Here is a 21,228-nt window from a genome sequence, read left to right on the forward strand (position 1 = left end):
GCTGGAATACATAGCTCTCAGCCATCCTTACAAAAAGGTAGCAGATAATACAAATATTTTAAAATTCAACATCATTTTTCATGTTTATATTTATTTAGAATCTTATATAGTGCATTTTATTGATTTTAAGCATATTCGCTCACCTTCATGGTTTATACAAAAAAATCACAGGGAGACCAGGGCTAAGAGAAGAAAAAAGTTAACTTCTGCAGTAAAACAGAGTAACACCATTTCTCCAGTAACTCAGCATCCTCTTACACATACACTAATTTAAAGATAGCCACATCTTCTGGAAACAATAGAGAAACAGTACAGCTTCCTCATTTTCTATGACATTGCGACAATGGGGTGGGGGGGGATAAAAAACAAAATAAAATGGTGCAGTGGGGAAGAATTCTGATAAGCGATAATACAGATGGAAGAAGGCCAGGCTGGAAACCCTATTTAAAATTTCCTTTGCCCTGAAATAAAAGTTACCAAAGGGACAACTGGAAATCTGCCTGATGTAGAAGGCTCCTGTTTTTTCCAGCTGGCAGGTTTCTTCCCTGTCTATGCAAGGGGTACACAAACAGAGGAAATGGCACATCCAGTCTGGAGTGGGTACGTTCTACCCTCCAGCCAGTCCCACCACCCGCTTTTTGTCTAGTCTCTTTCAGACATTATTATATACAAAACTTATTATACACAAGACATATTATATACAAAAATAGGCAGTTTTCACTATGGGGGAGCTAAAAAGCCCTCTTTCCAGTAATGCAATTTCCTAGCCTGAAAGTCTGCAAGGTAGGAACCTCAGAGAACGATTTCAGATAGTTATCAAGATTTTCTAAATTTTATTCCTCCCTGTGGCAATTTTTTATAGCTGGACTGAAGGTGATGCAACTACCTGAATAAAAATTAGTAAATGAGTTTGTGGAACTCTTATGGGGGCTGCAGATGTCTACCTTTCCTTTGCTGCTGTATTGGGGAGGGAGGTCCTTAACTATACCAAATGTTGCTGTTAAACACCATCCTCCACTTACTGTTGCCTGCGATATTGCATTTGCCATCTTGGCCACTGCAGTGTTACTGCAGGTAGTGGCCCTGTTCCTCAAACTGGATGGAGCACAAACGGTTAGTTTATAATGTTCACCACAGACCATCAGATAAACACATACAGGAAATTATATGCTATTAACACATTGCATAGGAGAGCGATGCTGCTAAACACGTACGGCTGGGGTGGGTGTTTGACAAAATGGACGTAGGTGCACTACGGAGCCAAATATAACATCCTTTTAATACTAGGTGCCTTTGAAAGAAAGGGTTACTAAACAACAGCCCACTGCCATGCACGTTAGTCTTTGAGAACGTGATCATTTTCCTCCTGCGGGCACTGACATTGGGTAGCTCAGCTGCCAGTTCTTACCCTTCCCCGAGCATAATATGCCATCCGCTGACTCGCAGAGACTTCTGCTCTCCTCCTCCGTCATGTTGCACTTCCTTGAATGCTGGCACAACTTTCCGAACCACCCGTCCTGGCAAACGCATCGGCCGCATGAGCAGATACCATGGCCTGTAACGACACCAAGGTTGGTTATGAGCAAGACAAGCAGAAAGCTGTGACTGCGGTCGCAACCGAGGTCATCTTACAGACCTCTGCAGGGGGAAGTGCGTGCCATGGGATAGACAGACAGATAGATGGACAGCACAGCTTCCCGGCAGGGTGGCCTTCTTCAGTTCTCTCGTTCTTGTGTCAAAAAACCAGGGTGCTCTAGTGATCGGCAGAAAAGCATAGGCACGGCTCCCCTCACCCAAAAAGCTGAGCATCACCTCAACTTTATGGGATGTTCCCTAATCCACAGTGTACTGAGGACAGACACAACCCCTTTCGTCCCATGTCTTTCATCCTGCAGCCCGGTGCTGGAGTGTCACCCGCATATCCCACACCGTCACCCGAAGCAGCAGACCCCAGCACAGGCTGCGAGCAGCACAGCGCACAGCAGAGCAGGCAAGGGAGATAAAAGCTGCAATCCCCTCCAGCAGCCCCTTACTGCGGGTTAGCTGCTGCAGCGCATGGCGCCGCTGATGCGCAAAGCCTGGACTCGGTGTACTCTGCAATTACCACAATTAACTCATACCGTACAGGATGAAGATAATTCCCCACAGGCTCTCATGCAATTACTAAAATTGGTTGTACGCAAACCCAACTGGCAACCTGCAAAGAGCTCCTCTCATCACCCTAACAACATCCTGTTTCTCTTCTCCATCTCTTCTCCAGACATAGCTATCCCGGCTCAGCAATTTAAAAGGTTTGGCCCTTTCACTCCTGATACTGTAGCGAAATGCCGAGGGAGGAGGAAGAGACCGGAGCGTTCTCCAGAGCACACGCTTGTATGACCCTGAGGCAGGACACCGAAGAAGAATGGGCAAGTTACGATGGTGGGCTTTCTCCACGGGGACACATAGATTTTAATTCCCAGATCAAGACAAGAAGCCTGAATGAGAAGGAAGATGGACAGGCAGAAGAAGAATACAGTAGCAAGGACATAGCTATTGAAAGATGATTAATATAAGGGGGAAATTAGGGGGGAGTGAAAGGACAGAAAAAACAGAGGAATGAGAAAAAAACATAAAATAGCAGGCGAGTGGAGAGGAATACACTCTGAAATGTTAGGGAAAGAAGGACAGGGAATGACAAGTGAGGGAAAGGTCAAAGAAACCCTAGAACGTGGGTGAATGATAGAGTCTAGAAGCTGTAATTGATGTTTAAGAAAAAGGGAAAAAAACAGGAAATAGAGTTTTTGAGTATTTGTACAAAGATTAATAAAAAAGGAAAATATGTTGAATAGTAAACTGAGTGGAAAATCTGGCCAGGAAGAAGGGAAAAGTGACAACAAATGCAGTCAAGAATACAGAAATGGAAAATAGAAAAAAGAAGTAAGAAAAGTCTCCAAGCCAGAATTTCACTTTTCAGCCCTGAATAATATTTCTGCAGCAGAGAAGATCATTCCTTAGCTAATCAGTTTACTGGGCTTAAAAGAAGCAAATTATACATGCCAGTGACTTTTGTCCTATCCTACCTGCTATGTAGGGCAAGGGAGTGGAAACAAGGGGACTGAGATAATTTGGGAGCATGGGCTGGGAAGAAGGGAACAAGCAGTAGGAGTATCTGGCAAAGCATTGAGCTGTAGGATGCAGAAAAGCAAACCAGCAATTTTGCTTTGCTGATTTGTGGACTTCTTATGAGGTAACAGTGCAGCTTGACATTGTAAACCAGGAGGCAGCACTGGTAGAAGCCCAAAAGAGAGACAAACCTTGTAGTTTGCTCTAAGTGGAATTCCTTGATGTTTTACTGATGGCCAAATACTTTACTAATTTAAATTAGAAAACACTGGAAGCTCCAAAGTCTTGGAGCTGTCATTTACAGCGATCTAAATGTTCAGAATAATTTTTGTACCCCAGACTGTGTTTTGATCTTTGGGGGTTTTTTAATCTTATTACCTATACAACTTTAAATGCTCAGTAACAATGACACAGTCTTATTACGACAGTATTCCTACCCACTTCTGCAAGTGACATCCAGCAATTAACCAATTTACATATATGGATTTAACATATATCAAATATTGCAGATTGATAATTAGCAACAATAGAAGCTTGATGATACTTCAGCTTCTGTGTTAGATAAGGAAACCAGAGCAACTATACCACAAACCAAAATGCAAGAGGTAGAAAACAAGCATACATACTTTCCCATATGCTCCTTCCAGGTAGATGGCATGCAATTGTCTATATTAACTTAATCTAGCTAAGCTTCTGACAGATAAAAATGCTCTGCCTTATTTATTTTTAATTAGTAACATATAGATTAGATTTGAGAATAGCTCAACCACTGAAGAGCAAAATATACAACTGGATGTCAGTGTTGGAAAATTATTTGTGGAGATACAAATACTTGTACTCATTTTAGCAGCCAATAGTAAGAAATCCATGATGATTTCACTGAGAAAATAATTTTGTATCATTTTTCTTGTATAGTCATTACGATTTACAGAATGCAGAGACTGATCATGTCTGTAAAGCCTTTAGACAAGTCAAATAAAAAGGTAATGCATAAACTACAAATTTACAAGCGTTTACAGTTTACCACATAAGATTTTGACATGCATTTTTCTGAGATGACCGTTCCTCCCCTCCTTTATGCCATACAAATCCTCAAAACATAAAGGATTCCTTTGTCTCAAGCAATCCATTTTACCAAAATAATATTTACTCCTAGCTGACACCAGCTTGGGCAACTGCAGCTCTTTGGATGCCTCATCCATCGGGGTGGTGAGTATGCAAGTGCTTAGCGCAGTACTTGTTAACTCCTAGCTATCTGCTGTGTGTGCTAGCTTGTGAAAAACTGCTTTACACCGTTTAGTTGTGTATATCCTCCTCACAGAGGCTCTTCGCGTTTGTCTGAAGATGTCCAAACAAGCTGACCAAAAGGAAGCGCCAAAATATAAGCAGCTGCTTTCAGTTGAATGTAATATTCAAATTACATTCAGAGTGTCCCAGTTTCATTCCAAGGAATCCCAGGCTCTCAAAATTATGAGCAAGAGCAGCAAAAAGGTGCTCTTGCTCATAGGTTCTTTTAGATCTGAATTCCCTCCATAGAGGAGAATAAAATTCAAGAATACAGCAATCATAGAGCAAAGGAAAAAAGAAAAATCTCTAGTTGAAGAAGTCCAGCCCAACTGAATTGGCTAACGTGATAAAATATTGATTTAACTATTCAGATGAAGCAGATTTCCTGGAAAGTGTTTGTCTAGCATCAATTCAGATTTAACATGAAGCCCTTAAAATCACAAACAAATTGCATATTGCAATGGCTCTGAGACTATAGATCTAATTCATAAAAATCTGTGTTAATGAACATTTTAAATATATAACAGAATGTTTTAAACATTAATCTCCAGTCAAGAAGAAAGACTGTGATGGCGGAGAGGGAAAGGAGAGAAAAAGATGATGATAAAAATACTGTCTCTTTGTTTAGAATTATCAATACATCCAATAACCACACGATTTAAATGTGAAACATGAATGCAACAACAAAGCAAGCTGTGACAGATTACTAGCAGAGGTCCTTTATAACCGAAATCAATCCAAATCAAACCAGACATGAGGATGAATTATTTCTTACCATGCCTGGAAATAAAACTGTGTTGTTGTGGGAAACTTCAGGTTAGGACTACTCATGAAACTGTTGTCAGAGTTCCCAAAAAACCTGCATGATAATTTTCTAATACAAAAGGCACCACTACCTGGGAATGTCAGCATGATGAAAGAGGTGAAGTAATCATTGCAGAGGAAGCTGGTTCTTATTTATAGACTAACTGATTATAACCAGATGAAGTTCACAAAGGGCAAACTGAGGCCAGCCCCAAACAAAATTTGGCACCTCAGGAGAACAAGTTTTTCAAACTAATATCATATAATAAATATATAATAAAGAAGTCAACATTAACCAGAACTGGAGGAAACAAATCTTTAGCTATAAAAATATGAATCTGAGACTGTCCTGGATGAAGAATTTATCTGATAGCCCAACATTTTTCCACAGTACGGGAGAAGTCCACTCATGCTATGAGTTAGGAATATGAAGGCTGTACAGCCAAAGAAAGAAAGAAAGATGAAATAGATAGCAACCAATATAAATGAGAAATTTTGTTGTGAATAAAACAGATACAATAGGGGGGGGGGGGGGAACCCAAACAACCCCAAATTCTATAACTGGATGAAAAATCAGAAGTTTTAAAACTGTACTAGGAATATGAAAAATCTCAGCATAATGCAGGATCCCTGATTTAGAACGACAGAGCAAATGAAACAAATATTTCTCTCTGTACTTAAATAGAAACAGTTTTTTCTAATATTTTATTACAAGACTATGATAAAGAACTTTCCATTATATTATTAACATAAGAGAATATTAAACAACATCTATCTGGGAGAAATATTTCTAAGTGATCAGGCTTCATTAACCTGCCCAAATATGCTAAAAGAGGTAGTAAAAACATTACTGGATCACTGATTTTTAGTTTTATTGAATACCTGGAGAATCCCATAAGACTGGAACAGTTGTGACAACTGCAGTTAGAGAAACCTAATATAAATGCGAAGCAAAATACTGATTGCTTATTATATTTTCATAATAGGTTGCTTAGTATTGTCCAAGTCTAATAAAGGTGGACTGTGGCTCCAGTTTGAGCAACACAACAGGCAGGCAGTTCAGTAAAACCTTCAAGTTAAACACTGCGTTGAAACGGGCTCATGTCATCCTCATATGCATATAACAGGAGAGAAGCAAGTAGGGACAGAAATGAGTAGGAACATTTAAAGCATTGATGAGATGGACATTAAAGTCCTGCAACTCACTGTGATATCCATGTTTGAAGAGATTTTGAAAAACTTGGAATAGTCCCAAAGAGTTCCAAAGGAAGAATTCAAAGGGCAGAGAAAATGGCTTGTTGAAAGAACTTCAAAGATCTGTATCTGCTTAGCCTATTGAAAAAAAAAAAAAAAAAAAAAGGAAAAAAAAAAAAGAGGCTAAGAAGTGTTTTAGCAGGATCTGAGCTACCTTCTTTGAAGGTAGTAGAATGAGGATTCTCAAACTACCAGAGAAAGACAAAACAAGAACCAGAGAGAAAAGCTGTTCCTGAGAAATTCAGCGAAACGGCATTTCAAACACGGATGATGACTATTGGAACAAACTTTCAAGTGATGTTGGCATGGGCTGCACATGTCTTAGAGTCTTCAGAGCACGGCCCTCTCAGAGCCGGGCTTTAGTTGGACACAGTGCACAGACTTCAACAGAGGGGAAGCATGGGTATAGTGTAATGGCTATTTATAGCCTAATATATGAGGTTCAACAAATAAGCCCCTTTTGGATTTGCAAATTAATATCTATTAATCAACTTAAATGTTGATGCATTAGCAATTCCTTTACTGCTCACTTCAACAGAAAGATTAAATTAAAATGCTTTTTACAAACCTAAATCATATTTTATGCTATCTGAAAAGCTAACAAACTATGTTCTCTGTGCATCTATCTAAAGCCTCAAATTTTCACACACCTGCACAAATGGCTGGGTGACCGGGACAGAAATCTGTAGTGCATTTAAAAGAAAAATTAGAAAAGTAAAATCAGCTAAGTAAAACCAAATTAATTTAATACAGAATATACCGTGCACATTAACACCTATACTGGCTACATTAGTCAGTCTCGTATCTAATTCAATACATACTGATCCTTTTGAGCTTATCTGTTGCTGACCCTGGATGTGCCTCACAGCTAGGATGAAGTAGTTAAGTGCAAGGACACAGGCATTGAATCATTGACTCTCTACTTAGTGTTGTCAAAATAAAACCCTAAATCACACTGGCTTTATGCCAGGTAGCCTCTGACTTCTCCAGTAGTTTTCACTTTTTTTAGGACCAATTTTACCCAGTAAGCATGTGTTTGAATTTTTTTTTCCCAGAAGAATCAATTACATTTTTCAACGACAAATACCATAATAAAATATACTATTAAATAGTATAAAAATGTCCAGTGAATTCTATAACAATTATATGTATTTTAGATTCCTCAGTCAAAAGAACATGGTCCCTGCTCTGACATAGTGCCTAACTTGTGTCATTCCTTTCCTTGTGAACCCAACAAGAACAGTGTTGTCCTAAGAATGTAAAAAATGAGGAAACACAGACACAGGCACCAGACTTGCCTGAAACTTACAGAGATAAAAGTAAGAAAAATCATGAATCCAAAGGATTATCCTAACTGTTGGGTCCTAAACAATATAAAAGATGTGTCTAAAAAAACAGTTTGTTGTTGTCAGTCAAGATGAAACAAGAAGACCTACTGAGAACTTGATGGGCAGCATCTCTTGTCCATCTTCTGTGTCACACACAAGTGGTCCTGACCAAACTACTTAAATCCAGACACTTTGATGCTTGTATGTGGGTGTGAGAATGCGAGTGAATGAAATCAATAAGAGAATGTCTCCAAGTGGTGAAAATTAATTTACTTGGGGATTTTATAAAAAAAAAAAAATATTAACTTCCCCTCCCATAAAGTCTCATGTAGAGTTTTCGCTGCACTGGTTTCCTACAGTTAGAGAAGAGGTGTGAAGGCAGACCTGAGGAAGGAGGAAAATACTAACCACCTCAGCATTTCCTCCAAGAATAAATCAGCTCCTCCAGCTTTTACAAGCCTTTATACTACAACTAGAATCTCGAACTAATGAGAACTAATGCCTTTTACCAAAAGGCATTGGTATAAACAAACAGAAAAGATAGCTGCATTTACTCTTTGAATGTGACATGACATTACACAATTGGATTCCCTATAGTGTTAGGATTGTATTTTGATGTGCCATGGCTAAAACAAATAGTTAAAAATGTCATCAAAGTGAATTTGCTCACTTGAAAATAAACAAATCAGACTTCTCAAAGTATTATATTGTTGCCAGTCAAAGAACTGGCTTACTGGGATGACCAGAGGCTTAGTTGTTTCTTAGGGTTGAGGATATATAACTAAATATTAAAAGGTTTCATCAAAGTTGATTATCTAATTGGTGTCCTACTATATGAAGCACAGTCTGAAATACTGACATAAAACAAAATGGGACCATCCCTAGAAATACATAAGGGCCTTGCTATGACTTACATGTTCCGAGTTTCAACCTTTGCTAGTGGCCCTAGTGACAAACTTGTGTGGAGCTTCAACCAATTTTTTACTATTTTTGTTTGGTTTGTTTTTATTGTAGAGTTTTTAAGCAGCATAATCCTGCACCATCCAGTAACATGCAGAGGACCCAAAAGGGCTTCTGTTTTATCCCTTCAATGGTTGCTACTTTGCTGTGACAAGGACTCACATCTAGGCCAATAGTGGTCCAGAGAACAAATCAAAATGAATGGAGTTAAGAGCATTATCAAATCAATTTCAAATTGATCTTTAGTGTTTTTCTGAATTCTTGTTCTCTTTCAGGATTGAGGGCAGGCAGGCAACAGAATATAATGGCCAACAGTCAACCCAGTGAGGTGGAGCAGCCAATGATGACACCACTGAGAAACATTACTGGACACAGTAGGGGAACAAATAACACTCGAAAGCTCAGGACACATCTGCAGCTAGCAGCACAGCCATAACCTCAGAGGACAGAGAGAAGTGTCTCTCACCAGGATACAGGATAAGTAAGTATCAAGCCTGGTGTACATCAGTGACATAGCCATGCCAAGAAAGAACTCGCGCTGGCAAACCTGTGATTCTCCAGTCATGTGTGTGCACCAAACGCACTTAACTTTCACATGAAAGACTCAAAGAACTAAGTAAAGCCAAATAAAACATGATGTTAAATATTGCTGTGGATCAACACCGCAATACACCTGGGCAAATCTTACATTGTTGAAAAAACCTGAACTGTAGGGAATGGGCCTTTAGGTGGAATATATCTGTCTCAAAAAGGCTGCATGAGACACCTCCTCCAGCCATAGCATATTAAGTCTCTGTGCAGAGGCACAGGCAAAGGAAGGGGAACACAAAGGGAGGACTTGGCCAGCAGGTCGAGGGAGGTGAGTCTCCCCCTCGACTCTGCTCTCATGAGACTCCACCTGGAGTACTGCATCCAGCTCTGGGGTCCTCAGAACAAGGAAGACATGGACCTGTTAGACCAGGTCCAGAGGAGGGCCACAAAAATGGTCAGAGGGCTGGAACACGTCTCCTGTGAAGAAAGGCTGAGAGAGTTGAGGTTATTCAGCCTGGAGAAGAGAAGGCTCTGGGGAGACCTTATTGCGGCCTTTCAATATTATAAAGGGGGCTTATAAGAAAGGCAGAGAGAGACTTTTTACCAAGGCCTGTAGTGACAGAACAAAGGGCAATGCTTTTAAACTGAAAGAGGGTAGACTTAGGTTGGATATAAGGAAGACATTTTTTATAAGGAGGATGGTGCGATGCTGGAGAAGGTTGCCCAGAGAAGTTGTGGCTGCCCCATCCCTGGAAGTGTTCAAGGCCAGGTTGGATGAGACTTTGAGCAACCTGGTCTAGTGGAAGATGTCCCTGCCCATGGCAGGGGGGTTGGACTAGATGATCTTTGCAGGTCCCTTCCAACCCAAACCATTCTATGATTCTATGAATCCATTTCTAATAGCAGAGTGCTGTGGAATCTATGCCGAGTCCTCCTGCAACCTCTGTCTTTGTGGAGACATAATGTCTCTATTCCTGGTACTGCAATGATGGACAGATGAATTTTTAAGTGAATGACTCACTATAATCATGCAGAAGCATGGTAATAGGGTTTCACTCAGTTGTACCCTAATTTATCATATCTTTTGCCTCATGTCTTTCTACCGTCACATGGACAGCTGGTCTGGAAAGCAAGCTATTAATCAATCTCTGCTGGTCAGAAGAGGCCAGCAACAATTCTTATTCAAATCATTTAGGTTGTCATTCACATTTCTCATTGAAGCATGCATTTAATCTGAAAACGTTGCTCTTTCCCCCTTGTGCTTACAGGCACTCAGTGCTCGCTGTCAGACCCTGCACATTCACAGGGTCCAGCTCACAGTTCTCTGAAGCCAGAGTTACTAGCAAGGGCTTATGTCCTGACAATGATTGCCTAGGTAGCAACAGTGGTAGAAAAATAGTAATGAAAAGAGGAGAAGGAAAGAGGAAGGAAGAAGCAGTTCAGCAAGAGGTGTCAAGAGGTTCAGGCTGATATGGAAGCATGGACAAACCCAAAAGGAAGAGAGAAAGGTGTGTGTGCTATTAGTGCAAAATTAATGAGAGAATTTCTGTGAATAAATAAGTTGCAAAAGAGGATAGAAATATGGTTAAAATTGGTAGAATCTCCTAAAAGGGGAGAGAGGTGAAATATTGTATATCAAAGGAAACATTCAAAATGTTTTCAGGATAGAAAGTGATAGCCAAGCAAAACATCTGACAATTGCTAAAGACTAAGGCTGAAGCTATCAGTAATATCAGAGGCTATTGAGGATTTGAAAGGGGTAACAATGACAGAAATTCGTACATTTGGTCAGAAACTGTGGGAAGAGCCATTTCAATGAAAATGTTGGTGGTAGCCACAGTGAAAGATGAAGTCACAGAAAATGCATAAGGAGTAAATAGCTCATCTTATGAGTTTGAAGGTGAGGAAAGTGAGGAGAATTCACTTGCCAAATGTTGAGTGAACAGAAAGGTGCAACTGATGGGGACTCTCTGAAGATAAACATTCCTGTACTTAGTACTTACACCTAAATAGGTGCTGCCTTAAGTTATTGGGGTGGGTGGTGGCCTCTTGAGGCAGGTGGATCGGAAGCACAGATGGACGCTGGATGGTCAAAGAAAATAAGGTTTCAGGATCTGCCAGCAGTAAAAAAAGAAGAAAAAAAAAAAAAAGAAAAGGAAGGAAAGAGAGGGAGAAAGAGGGGAAATGAGGGAAGGAGCCACTTCAGAGCTCCAGCAGCCAAGAGAAGGAAGAGTGGTGTGTGGAAGAAAACTGCGTGATTAGTAAGACATTTATGTTTGTTAATTTGAATCTCAGCACGCTTCACATAGAAGAACCAGGCAAGTGCAAAGAAACACTTCTGTGGCATGAGAACAGAAACAGAGGAAGGGGAAACCAGTTCTTGGCTGTAAAAGAATAAAAGTGGATGGAATTGTGCAATAATAACAACATAAGAACATGCTTCAAGGAGTAAATTACAACCAAATCTAGAATAACCTAAAAATATCTCAAATTATATTTAGAAATATAATAGACAGAACAAGAAATAAAATATCAAGAATATGAAAAAATAACTTGACAATTATTTACCACTGGAATCCCAACAGATCTACTATAGAAATCCAACAATTTTTAAAGGACATAATTAGTAGTGGCATGACTTCTAATTAGGAAGACTAAAACTCTAGAGACCAGCATCACCTCACCAAATTCAGACAGCTGTGAGTGAGCAAAGATGCTCTAGTCTCCCTTGAGGCACTTAAGAGGTCAGCTCACATCTTGGTGGATTTAATCATCTCCCTTATGCCATGCTTCCTCCTCTCTTTTTAATTACAAAAAAAGCCCAGGACAACAGGATTCTTGATTTGGCGCTTATTCTACAATTTTGGGAAAAGTATTAGGAATAAGCTCAGCTCCCTGGAACAGCAAAAATCACAGGGTGGGCCTTCTGAAGTCCTGTCAACAGATGCTGTGCAGTGCAATTTCAAACAGGGCACAATCACTTGAATTGCGTTTTCCCATATAATTCCTTCCACCTGCAGAGAATCATTAGTAACTAAACTACCGGCTTGAATGAAGGTGGAAAAATTGAGCTTGAGACTACAACTGATTCATAAGTTCATGAGCTGACTTTCCTTTCTATTTGTTGTTTCAAAATTAGGAAAATAAGCTTAAAGCATATGGGGTTTAAATTAATTAATTAAATTCTGCCATTCTCTTTGGACAATGCTACTTAGACTACAGGGGGGAGTTTATTCAGGTAAGAGGGTGACCTAGAGTGTCTCCTGCACAGTAAAAAAATGGACACTGGTTCAGGTGTTGAGGTGATTGTTCATTTAAGTGTGAGGTGCTCTAGCCATCAACAAAAATTAAAACCATCACTGTATCCTTCCTAATAAGGAAGAACGGATTTTTTGTCTATAATTTCCAAAATATGCAATATAATTAGCAGTATTAACATTGAAGCATTGTCATCAAATAATGTAAAATATGAATGAAATAAACAGAAGAGATATTTTTAACCATGGAAGATGATAAATTTTGGTTCCCAACTACTTAATTTATAACAAATATGACCCAGCTTTTCAGTGCTTTTATCTGCTTTTATGTTCTTTATAGAAAATTAAATTTCAAATTAGTCTTTTTCTACACATTCATATTATTGAATTACACTGAATGTTATAAACTATTATTATGGCTGGTTAGACAGTCAAACTAGAATTTTCCATATATGCCTACATTCTGCATGGCAGACACCTTGAAGAAATATTCCCTGTAGGCAGAATCTTTTACATACATAAGGACTATGAAGCAATATGGTTTTTTCTTACATAGAAATAAGGAATATAATAAAATATGTCATTGTTCATACCAAGTACTTTGTTAATGTTAAGAATCAAAGAGTCATTTTAAAAATAAAAGCCACTAAAAACTAGAAAGGGAGTATTTAGGACAAATACTACTCACCTGTTTTTAAAATACCGTATGGTATGATATGTACATTTACATATCTAAAACTAACTTGAAATACTGCTTAACACCAACATATATTACTGAAAAATCAAAAAGTGAGGTTTTCACTGTCAACATTAAAATAAACCATCTGCATGTACAATTACTATGACAAAGTATCTCAAGCATTTTTATATTCTTTCATAATACATTTTCACTACTTTTTTAGAAAACAAACATATCACTGTCAGTGAATATGAAATATTCAAAAGTATTGCTGGTCATTACTACCTTTAGGTAAAAATACAACATTCTCAGTAAAACATCAACTGTAGAAAACAAAAAGTAAAATTACCTAGTTTTTCGGGTTTTCCTTTAAGTGTTTGTATTCTTCTCTATTGAACGCTATTGGAATTTGGGATATACTACAGCACTTACATTTATGCTATTAGGTGTATTTAATCCACTTCGTTGTTAGTGTTTCTGAAGTTTTAAAACAAATATTCACTATCACTCAATATTCATAGAGCTTGATCCTTACAAAAATCTATAATCTATTATAATCAATCAGTGATGTCTATAGTGACATTATGTTATAAAATCAGGAGGAACAGAAAGTTATAAACTCTCAAGACTTATATTAATTATATTATACTATATTAAGTGAACGCATACCCCCACAGACATCACCGTCCGCATTTTCACACTGTCGATCGTCGCATTCACAGTTTTTGCCATGAACTCTGTTGTCCCCTGGAGGGAAACAAGTGCATTGGCCACATTCACATCTCCCTGTAAGAATAAACAATTGTTAGAGTCATGATTTCAGCAAAGTAAAATACATGAAATATAAACCCAAACTTATTCCACACCCTACCCCAAAAAGACACACTACAAGTCACTCTGTATTAATTAAAGTATGCACATAAACACTATTAAAAAAAAAAACCAAACCCAAACTATCCCTCCTCCATGGCAACCAGAAGCAAACGATATCACTGTTATATCTTGGTGGAAACAGCAACAATAAGCAATCATTGGCATTGTATGTTTTTCATATCTCAACTTTACATAACAGAGCTATGGCACATGCTTAACTGCATAATTAACCTCTATAAGTGATCTGAAATATTTAGCACATACCTCAGGAACTCCAAAATGAATGTGATTAGAATTAAATAGTCTACGCACGGGGCTATCTATCTAAGATACTTTCTATTCATGTAGAAACATAACACTTCAGATACTCTGTCAGGCATTTGGAAAGCAAAAATCCCTATAATTTTTCTTGCCTAGACCCGAGGAAATAGAGGTCGAAAGCACAACCTCTGTCAGAGTCTTTCCTTCCATCAACCTGTTCACAGGAGAACTGCCTAGAGCTTAAAGGGGGAATAGAGTCACCCAAACTCCCACAGACCTTCCACTCCAAAGCCCTCAGAGCAGTGAGTATTAAATGGTCAGATGTGAAAAAAAATAAGATCAAGGACAGTCTTACTTTGCACATATATGAGACAAACTCAGTTCCAGGTACAATAGGTTTTGTTATTTCCTAACTTCTAAGGGTTTGCCTCTGTATTTTTTAAATTGGTTTCATGCAATGCTACTGTGAGAATGCTCTGAATGTGACACAAACCGTGGATCGAAGTAATACACTGATGGGCTTGGGAAAGAATATTGTGTATAAAAAAAGGGCTACCAGAGACATGGATTAGGATCCAGAAAAGCCTGTTCCTCTCAATCTAATCCAATCACATCATCAGTGAGACTCAACCTCGGCCTGGACACTGCCCTACTGACTGCAGAACCCAAATTTACAGTAGGAGCAACTATAGCTACAAAGCGAAAAAAATCATGCAAGTGCAGCCTTTCATTATGTAACCAAACAGTTCAGCATGCGCAATATTTTTTCAGCATTTGCCAAAGTATTTTGCTGAATGGGAAAGGAGAACCTTAGTGGGGCTTTTCTAACTGTAGGTTTTGTGACAATAAAACCTTTGAAGTCAATGTACTCCCAGATCATTCTTAATCTTTTTTTTTTTTTTTTTTAAACTTCTAACCTAAATTTTTTAAATTTGTTTTTAAAAAAAACAGTCTAGTTAAGCTGGAGTAGGGGGGGGTCTTATTACTTATGGAAAAAATTCCCAGCTCCTCTTATAGCTGCCGTACTCTTCATCTTCCCAAGCATCAATGTACATTGCACTTTCGAGCTGACATTTTGTGTGCCAGGATTCAATCTAGAAGAACATTTTATGGTCAACTTAAAGTGCAAGAATCTTAAAAAAAGACATGCTGATAGAGACAATTAACAGCAAATACTTCATGATACCTTTATAATATACATAGTTCTAAAACTATGTTGCATTGTCAATTATATGAGGATATTCGCTCCAGAAAGAAACCTATTAAAGGAACCGCATCTACCACACCACAAAATACAGTTGTATTTGGCGATCATGTCAACATTTAAAATATGATTACCTACAGAATGATTGATGTTATTTGCCTGCATTTTCTAAGCTATAATTATTTGCCAAGGACAGCTACATCAGAAACAGGAAAAAAATAATTCCTTAGTATTTAAATGTACAGAGATTTTTAATGAGTCCAACTCGTCACTATTTGGGGCTCTCTCAGTCTCTTTCTATGCATCCACCTTAGACAACATGGCTACTTTTACAAAAACGTCACATCGCAGTGTCCCAAAGCACAGTCAGTCACCCGTAGGCAGATAGGTACCTGATGAACAGGACCCATCTGTTGTGAAGGCTCTATAAAATAAACAAAAGAACCATCTTCAACAGTGGTATCCTGGCCAGCTAATGCTATAATAAGGAGGATGCCTGAAGGACAATAAAATCAGTTTAAGCAAGTTGCTTTGAAGATAGGAGTCAGCAGAGATGGAAAAGCCTCCAGAGGGACGAGCAAAGGAAGGTTCTGTAATGAGTGTCCTGCATGTTCTGTAATTAACCATTACCTTCTGTAATGCTTAATTTAATAAGTCAGAATGACCTAAGAGCCACTCAGTCGCTGGGCACTTGCACTGGAATGGGAACAAGTTCCTCTCAGTCCCTGCTGCAATTAATATTTATTCATTTCAGTTTCATGTGCAACTGTTTTACCAGCAAAAAAAATGAGGAATATCCCATCCCTAGGCAGACAGGGCACATTTTTGTCATGTAAGAGATACAAGCTCAGGTTGTCACCTCAAAATCAAGCACAAAGGGGATTTCAGCCCTACTTCTCAGTCTTCTCATCTTAGCTAACGAATAAAATACCGACACATATATTCAAAAAACCAAAATTCCCTGTTGATATCTGTGCCTTGTATTTTATTTTGGCTGGCTCCCACCTAAGTTCAGCATATGATTTAGATCATCTGACTGCAGACCTCAACAGAACAGAAAGTGTCTGTAAAATGGACAGAAACCTCAGTCAGTAAGTGCTCTGGAAGAGGATCTCTCTGAGCTATTTCTTTACTTTTAAATTTTCAAAGATACAGATATAGTAGTTTAGTACGCTGCTGCTGAAACTGATACTCAAATTCTTAGTTAATCATTCCTTTTCTTTTACTAATTTGACAAAATCAGCCCTAGGAACATGAGAAGTGTGTTTAGTGGTGGCACTAAATAATTACAACTTTGTACTGGCTTGAAAAGTATATTTTACCTCCAAAAGTATGGAGATTTTTGTTAGATTATGTAAGGCGGGGTCACTCTCTGGAGGTAATTTAGCAGAGAACTGAAGTCCTACTGTTCTGAACAGCTAACTACATAGGATGTAGCAAATGTAAACTTCAAAGGCTCAGTTTATTACCAAATAGATAAACACAAAAATTAATAGCAGTCTGTAACAATTTCAGATTGCTTCCCTGGGAAAAGCAGGATATTTGCAGGGTAAGCTTGCTTCAGCCATGCTGCTATTTTGTCAGATGTAGCTGCTACTGAAATAACAGAAGGCACACCTTATTCTGTGACCTTCTTCTCTTAGTTATTGTGATAAAATACTTACCATACAAATTCAATCATTCAAAAGTAATTTGAAGCTCACATTATACTGAAAAGGGATCAGCACTTTACTAAACATACTCTTTCTTTGTCTAGAATAATAGGTTTACCATAGCAACCTGATTATAGAGGGAAAGCCACTGCCAAACACATCCTAAAATCTCTTTAAATTCCAGGGCATAAAGAAACAATTAAACACACGAGGACTATAATATTCTGCACCTTCTCAACCCTCTGTGTAAGAGCTACACTTTGAGTAAAAAGAAACAAGTTCACCTCAGACATTTTATAGCAAGTGGCTTCCTCTCCTTGCTAAACAGGGAGAGTAAATTTTATTGTCTGATGACTTCAAATGAAGAAAGCTGTATGATTGAGGTTGTATTAGCTATCAGCATTGAAAAGCTTAACCTACTTATTGCAATGCAAGATCCCAAAAATAGAATAATCATACAATACATTTATTTGTCTACAGTCTTAATATTTCCTCGCACTCTGTCCTCCCATTGATGTCAATAGGACTATTAACCTATTACCGATAATTGTTATTACTTGACAACTGAAAAAAGAACAGCTTAGGGTGGGGTTTTTTGTTTTTAAAGGGCATTAAAGTGCCACATCTTATTAAAACACATTTGTTAGATAACTGACTCTAGAATTCTAAAAAATCCGTGCCTTAAGTATTTAGCTTTTGATTTTATTCACAATTTACTATAGCATTTTTTCAGTCCTCTTGTCCAACAGTTATGAAAGCATAACTAAACAGTGCCTAGACTTACATTAAACCTGCTCCCACGCAAATTGCTGTGACCATTAGCTGCATGCATTCAAACCAATTTCCAGCTGCCTATATTGACTGACTGAAAGTCTCTTTTATATAGGTAATTTTCATTTTAAAACACTGTGCTAGAAGTATGTAATTTGCGTAATAAAACATTTTTACCTTGTAATTGCCAGCAAAACTATCAGGAAGAAACAGCAATAGCTTTCAATGTAAAATAAACACTGAATATGATAAGATGTACTTCATTGTCTTTTCCTGTCTATAACTCTACAACATAAAGGATTTTTCTGTGCATGGCGCTGAATTTTTATCTTCTAAATGAAAACAAATAAATAATTTTTTTTTTTTTTTTTAACGTGTAAGGAATACAGCACCAAATTGCACTGAGATTGTGCTAAAAGCAAACCAGGTTCATTGGTAACTCAGAAGGATGGTGCTTCATAAACAGAAGGGAACGTGCCTTTAGGAAGGACTTTTCTGCCCCATGGCTGTCCCAGGCTTAACATCTGAAAGCATTACCTATCAGAAATTGCAATTTCTTTGTTATCAAGCAATCTCAGGCAACCTGAGCACATTCAGTAAAGCTGCTGTGTCTTTCTGCCAGCAGAACCCATTTCATGCTGGATAGGAAAAGATGATCTAAAATGATGTTCAGAAATGGCAAATCAGAGAAGGGGGATGGGAAGATTTGTACAGAAGATCGCAAAGTTTCAGGGGACATAGTAGGTAGGGAGAAGCAGATGTGACTTATGGAAGTAATAGATAAGAGGTAGCAGCTTCAGCTAAGGAAAAGGAAAATTCACTGAGTGGCGGAGGGAAAAAAGACCAGTAAAGGGAATAAACAGTACCACAAAATGGGCAAACAAAATGCAGTGCTTGCCAAAAATAGGGTGGACAATCTCATCTTGCCTTGCATAGTCCGAGGCATTAAGTGCAGTGCAATCCAGCTGAGTTTGATCAATGTGGAGAAATTTATAGACTCAAACAGAAAACAACTACAAACTTCTCAGTGGGCACACATAGTTTATTTTGCACATCCTATTCCCAAAATGGCCTGGAATGACTTCCCCACACGTAGAATGTTGGGGTTTTTTGTTAAAAAAAAAGAAAAATCATATAAAAATATTGTACTGACTAAACAAAAAAATAATTTTGCCTCATACGTGGAGGGATCCCTGGCTTTTAAATAAAAGACTGGTAATTCTTGGACCTGGCTGGTTGGATGGTTTATGAGGTGCCAGAAGAAAGGAATCTTTGGAAGCATCTATAGTATGTGCAAAAGTATCCTTGGAACCTCTTTAAACACCTGAATATCTGGGTGATATCACACAAACTACGAAAATCTGGGGATTAGTTTCTTACAAGGATTTTGGACAAGTGAGAGCAATGTTCTACTTGTAACATATGAACAACATCACCTACAACTTCTAGTTATGTTGGGAAAAAAGTAAGTTTTCCTCTTCTAAAAAAGCTTTATGAACTTATATCAGTACAGTCCTGTTTGTCTCCAATATGTCTGAAGTTTTGCAACAAAACAGTTAGATGGGCTAGCATAACTCTGGTGCTACCCCTTCAGCAAAAGGAGTTCAACATCTACATGAGAAAATCAATTCTCTTGCTGGACTTGAACACTCCTTTCAGCACTGAAGTGCTATTTTACCATCTCAGAGAAACGAAGAACATCAGAGCCCTTCAATGCGGTTTGTTCTCTCTACAGAGCGCTCAGGTGTAGCTGCAGAGCGAGGCAGGGTGCGCTGTGCTGCTCATCGCAACACGCCGACCTTCATCACGGGTACCAACGTTCGTCCGTTCCCGGCGAGCAGCCGCGATAGGAGCGGAGGCGCGTATGAGATGGGTCATCTCCTGTGGCGTCCTGGCTCTGCTGCGCTCTGCGCCTCGTGGGTCTTTGCAGGAAAGACAGAAAGCCAACAGCCCAGGAGAGGACATCTTGTACAGCGACTTCCTTGCATTTGTAACATCGAATGGGAATATTGACGGGTTTGTATTTTAACTGAAGCTACAAGAACCGCGAAGGATTTCGTTTCTTAGTGTGCACAGGTTCGCTCTATTAGGCTGTTGGGGGTTTGGGGTGGGGGGCTTGTTTTTGTGGAGATCTTCTGGTGAAAACTGGGTTTTCCATACAAGGTTCAAGCAACTAGCACTTATTTTCCTGCAGTATATTGTGAAAAATAAGATTGTGCATTTATGTCCTCATACTCAAGATGAAACATATTGCAACACAACTAGAACACAACAAGAACAACTACTTGTTCGGATTTGGATTGGGAACTAACTGTCTGTTTCTAAATCAATACGCAGAAAACAAACATGCCTTAAGTCTACTCATAAAAAGAGATTATTTGCAGCATGACTGACCCAAGACCTCAAGTAAAGATATAAAAGCTCTAGAGAAGAGCTTAGCTGAATCATACAGACATAAAATGAACAGAAAATTGCTTTAATAGATCTAAAGTAATTTCCAACTTCAGACTTTTTAACTACTTTTTTTCCAAGAATTTTGTATACTGAAGCGAACTTTTAGCAGCAAGCTCTGAGATTTTTGTTTAAATAGCACCAACAGTGGCTAAAGCATGTAATTGGGTTAAATATCTGTATTTTCCTTAGTCTTAACTAGGCACCTCTCAACTGCAATAACTGCATCAGCTGCTACATTCAGCACTATCAATAGGGCTGAAGTAGCTGCAATCAACTAACTATTATCATATAACTATATTACAGACTTAGAAAACTTGTATGTATAGCTGATAACTTTTTGTTCCAGATTGTATTATCTCACCTTAGGCCTACATTTGGCTTCAAAGGCCAGGATACTTTCACTAATTGCTTATGTTGATACACCTGTTTTTATTTTAATTTCCGTATCACGCTTGGAAAACCTACTCCAAATCTCTGTTAAGTGCATAGTGACGCTGGGCCATCCAGTGCTACTTGGAACATCATAGTCCCGTGTGAAAGGTCTGGGAACAGGTCAAAAATTTTCACAAGGCACGTGCAATGCAGGGAGCATCCTGGTGGCTCTGGGGACTTTGCTGTATACAGCTTCTCTTACCCTTTTCCTTTAGCAGAAGGCACCTAAAGTCCCATGTCTGCTCATCACCTATACTCAGTGTCTTGCAATGGCTGTTGGTCTAAAAATTTGGCCTAAGAAAAACATCAGAAATTCACAAATCAAGAAATTCTTTTGTGAAATCTGCCTGAGACTTTCCACTATTGTACATATGTT

The 21,228-nt window shown here is 38.6% G+C and overlaps 1 protein-coding gene across 1 annotated transcript in view; it reads right to left on the minus strand.

Annotated features, from left to right (window-relative positions):
- The window catches only part of ITGBL1 (integrin subunit beta like 1), a 146,336-nt gene that overhangs the window by 6,409 nt on the left and 118,699 nt on the right, over positions 1-21,228 (minus strand). The window contains exons 8-9 of the mRNA XM_030036522.1: positions 13,875-13,991; positions 1,409-1,555 (exon numbers count right to left, since the gene is read on the minus strand). Coding sequence (XP_029892382.1) covers positions 1,409-1,555; positions 13,875-13,991 — 264 coding nt within the window. The remainder of the gene's footprint in view (positions 1-1,408; positions 1,556-13,874; positions 13,992-21,228) is intronic.

Source organism: Aquila chrysaetos, chromosome 14, assembly GCF_900496995.4.
Source record: "Aquila chrysaetos chrysaetos chromosome 14, bAquChr1.4, whole genome shotgun sequence".
NCBI classification, from domain to species: Eukaryota; Metazoa; Chordata; class Aves; order Accipitriformes; family Accipitridae; genus Aquila; species Aquila chrysaetos.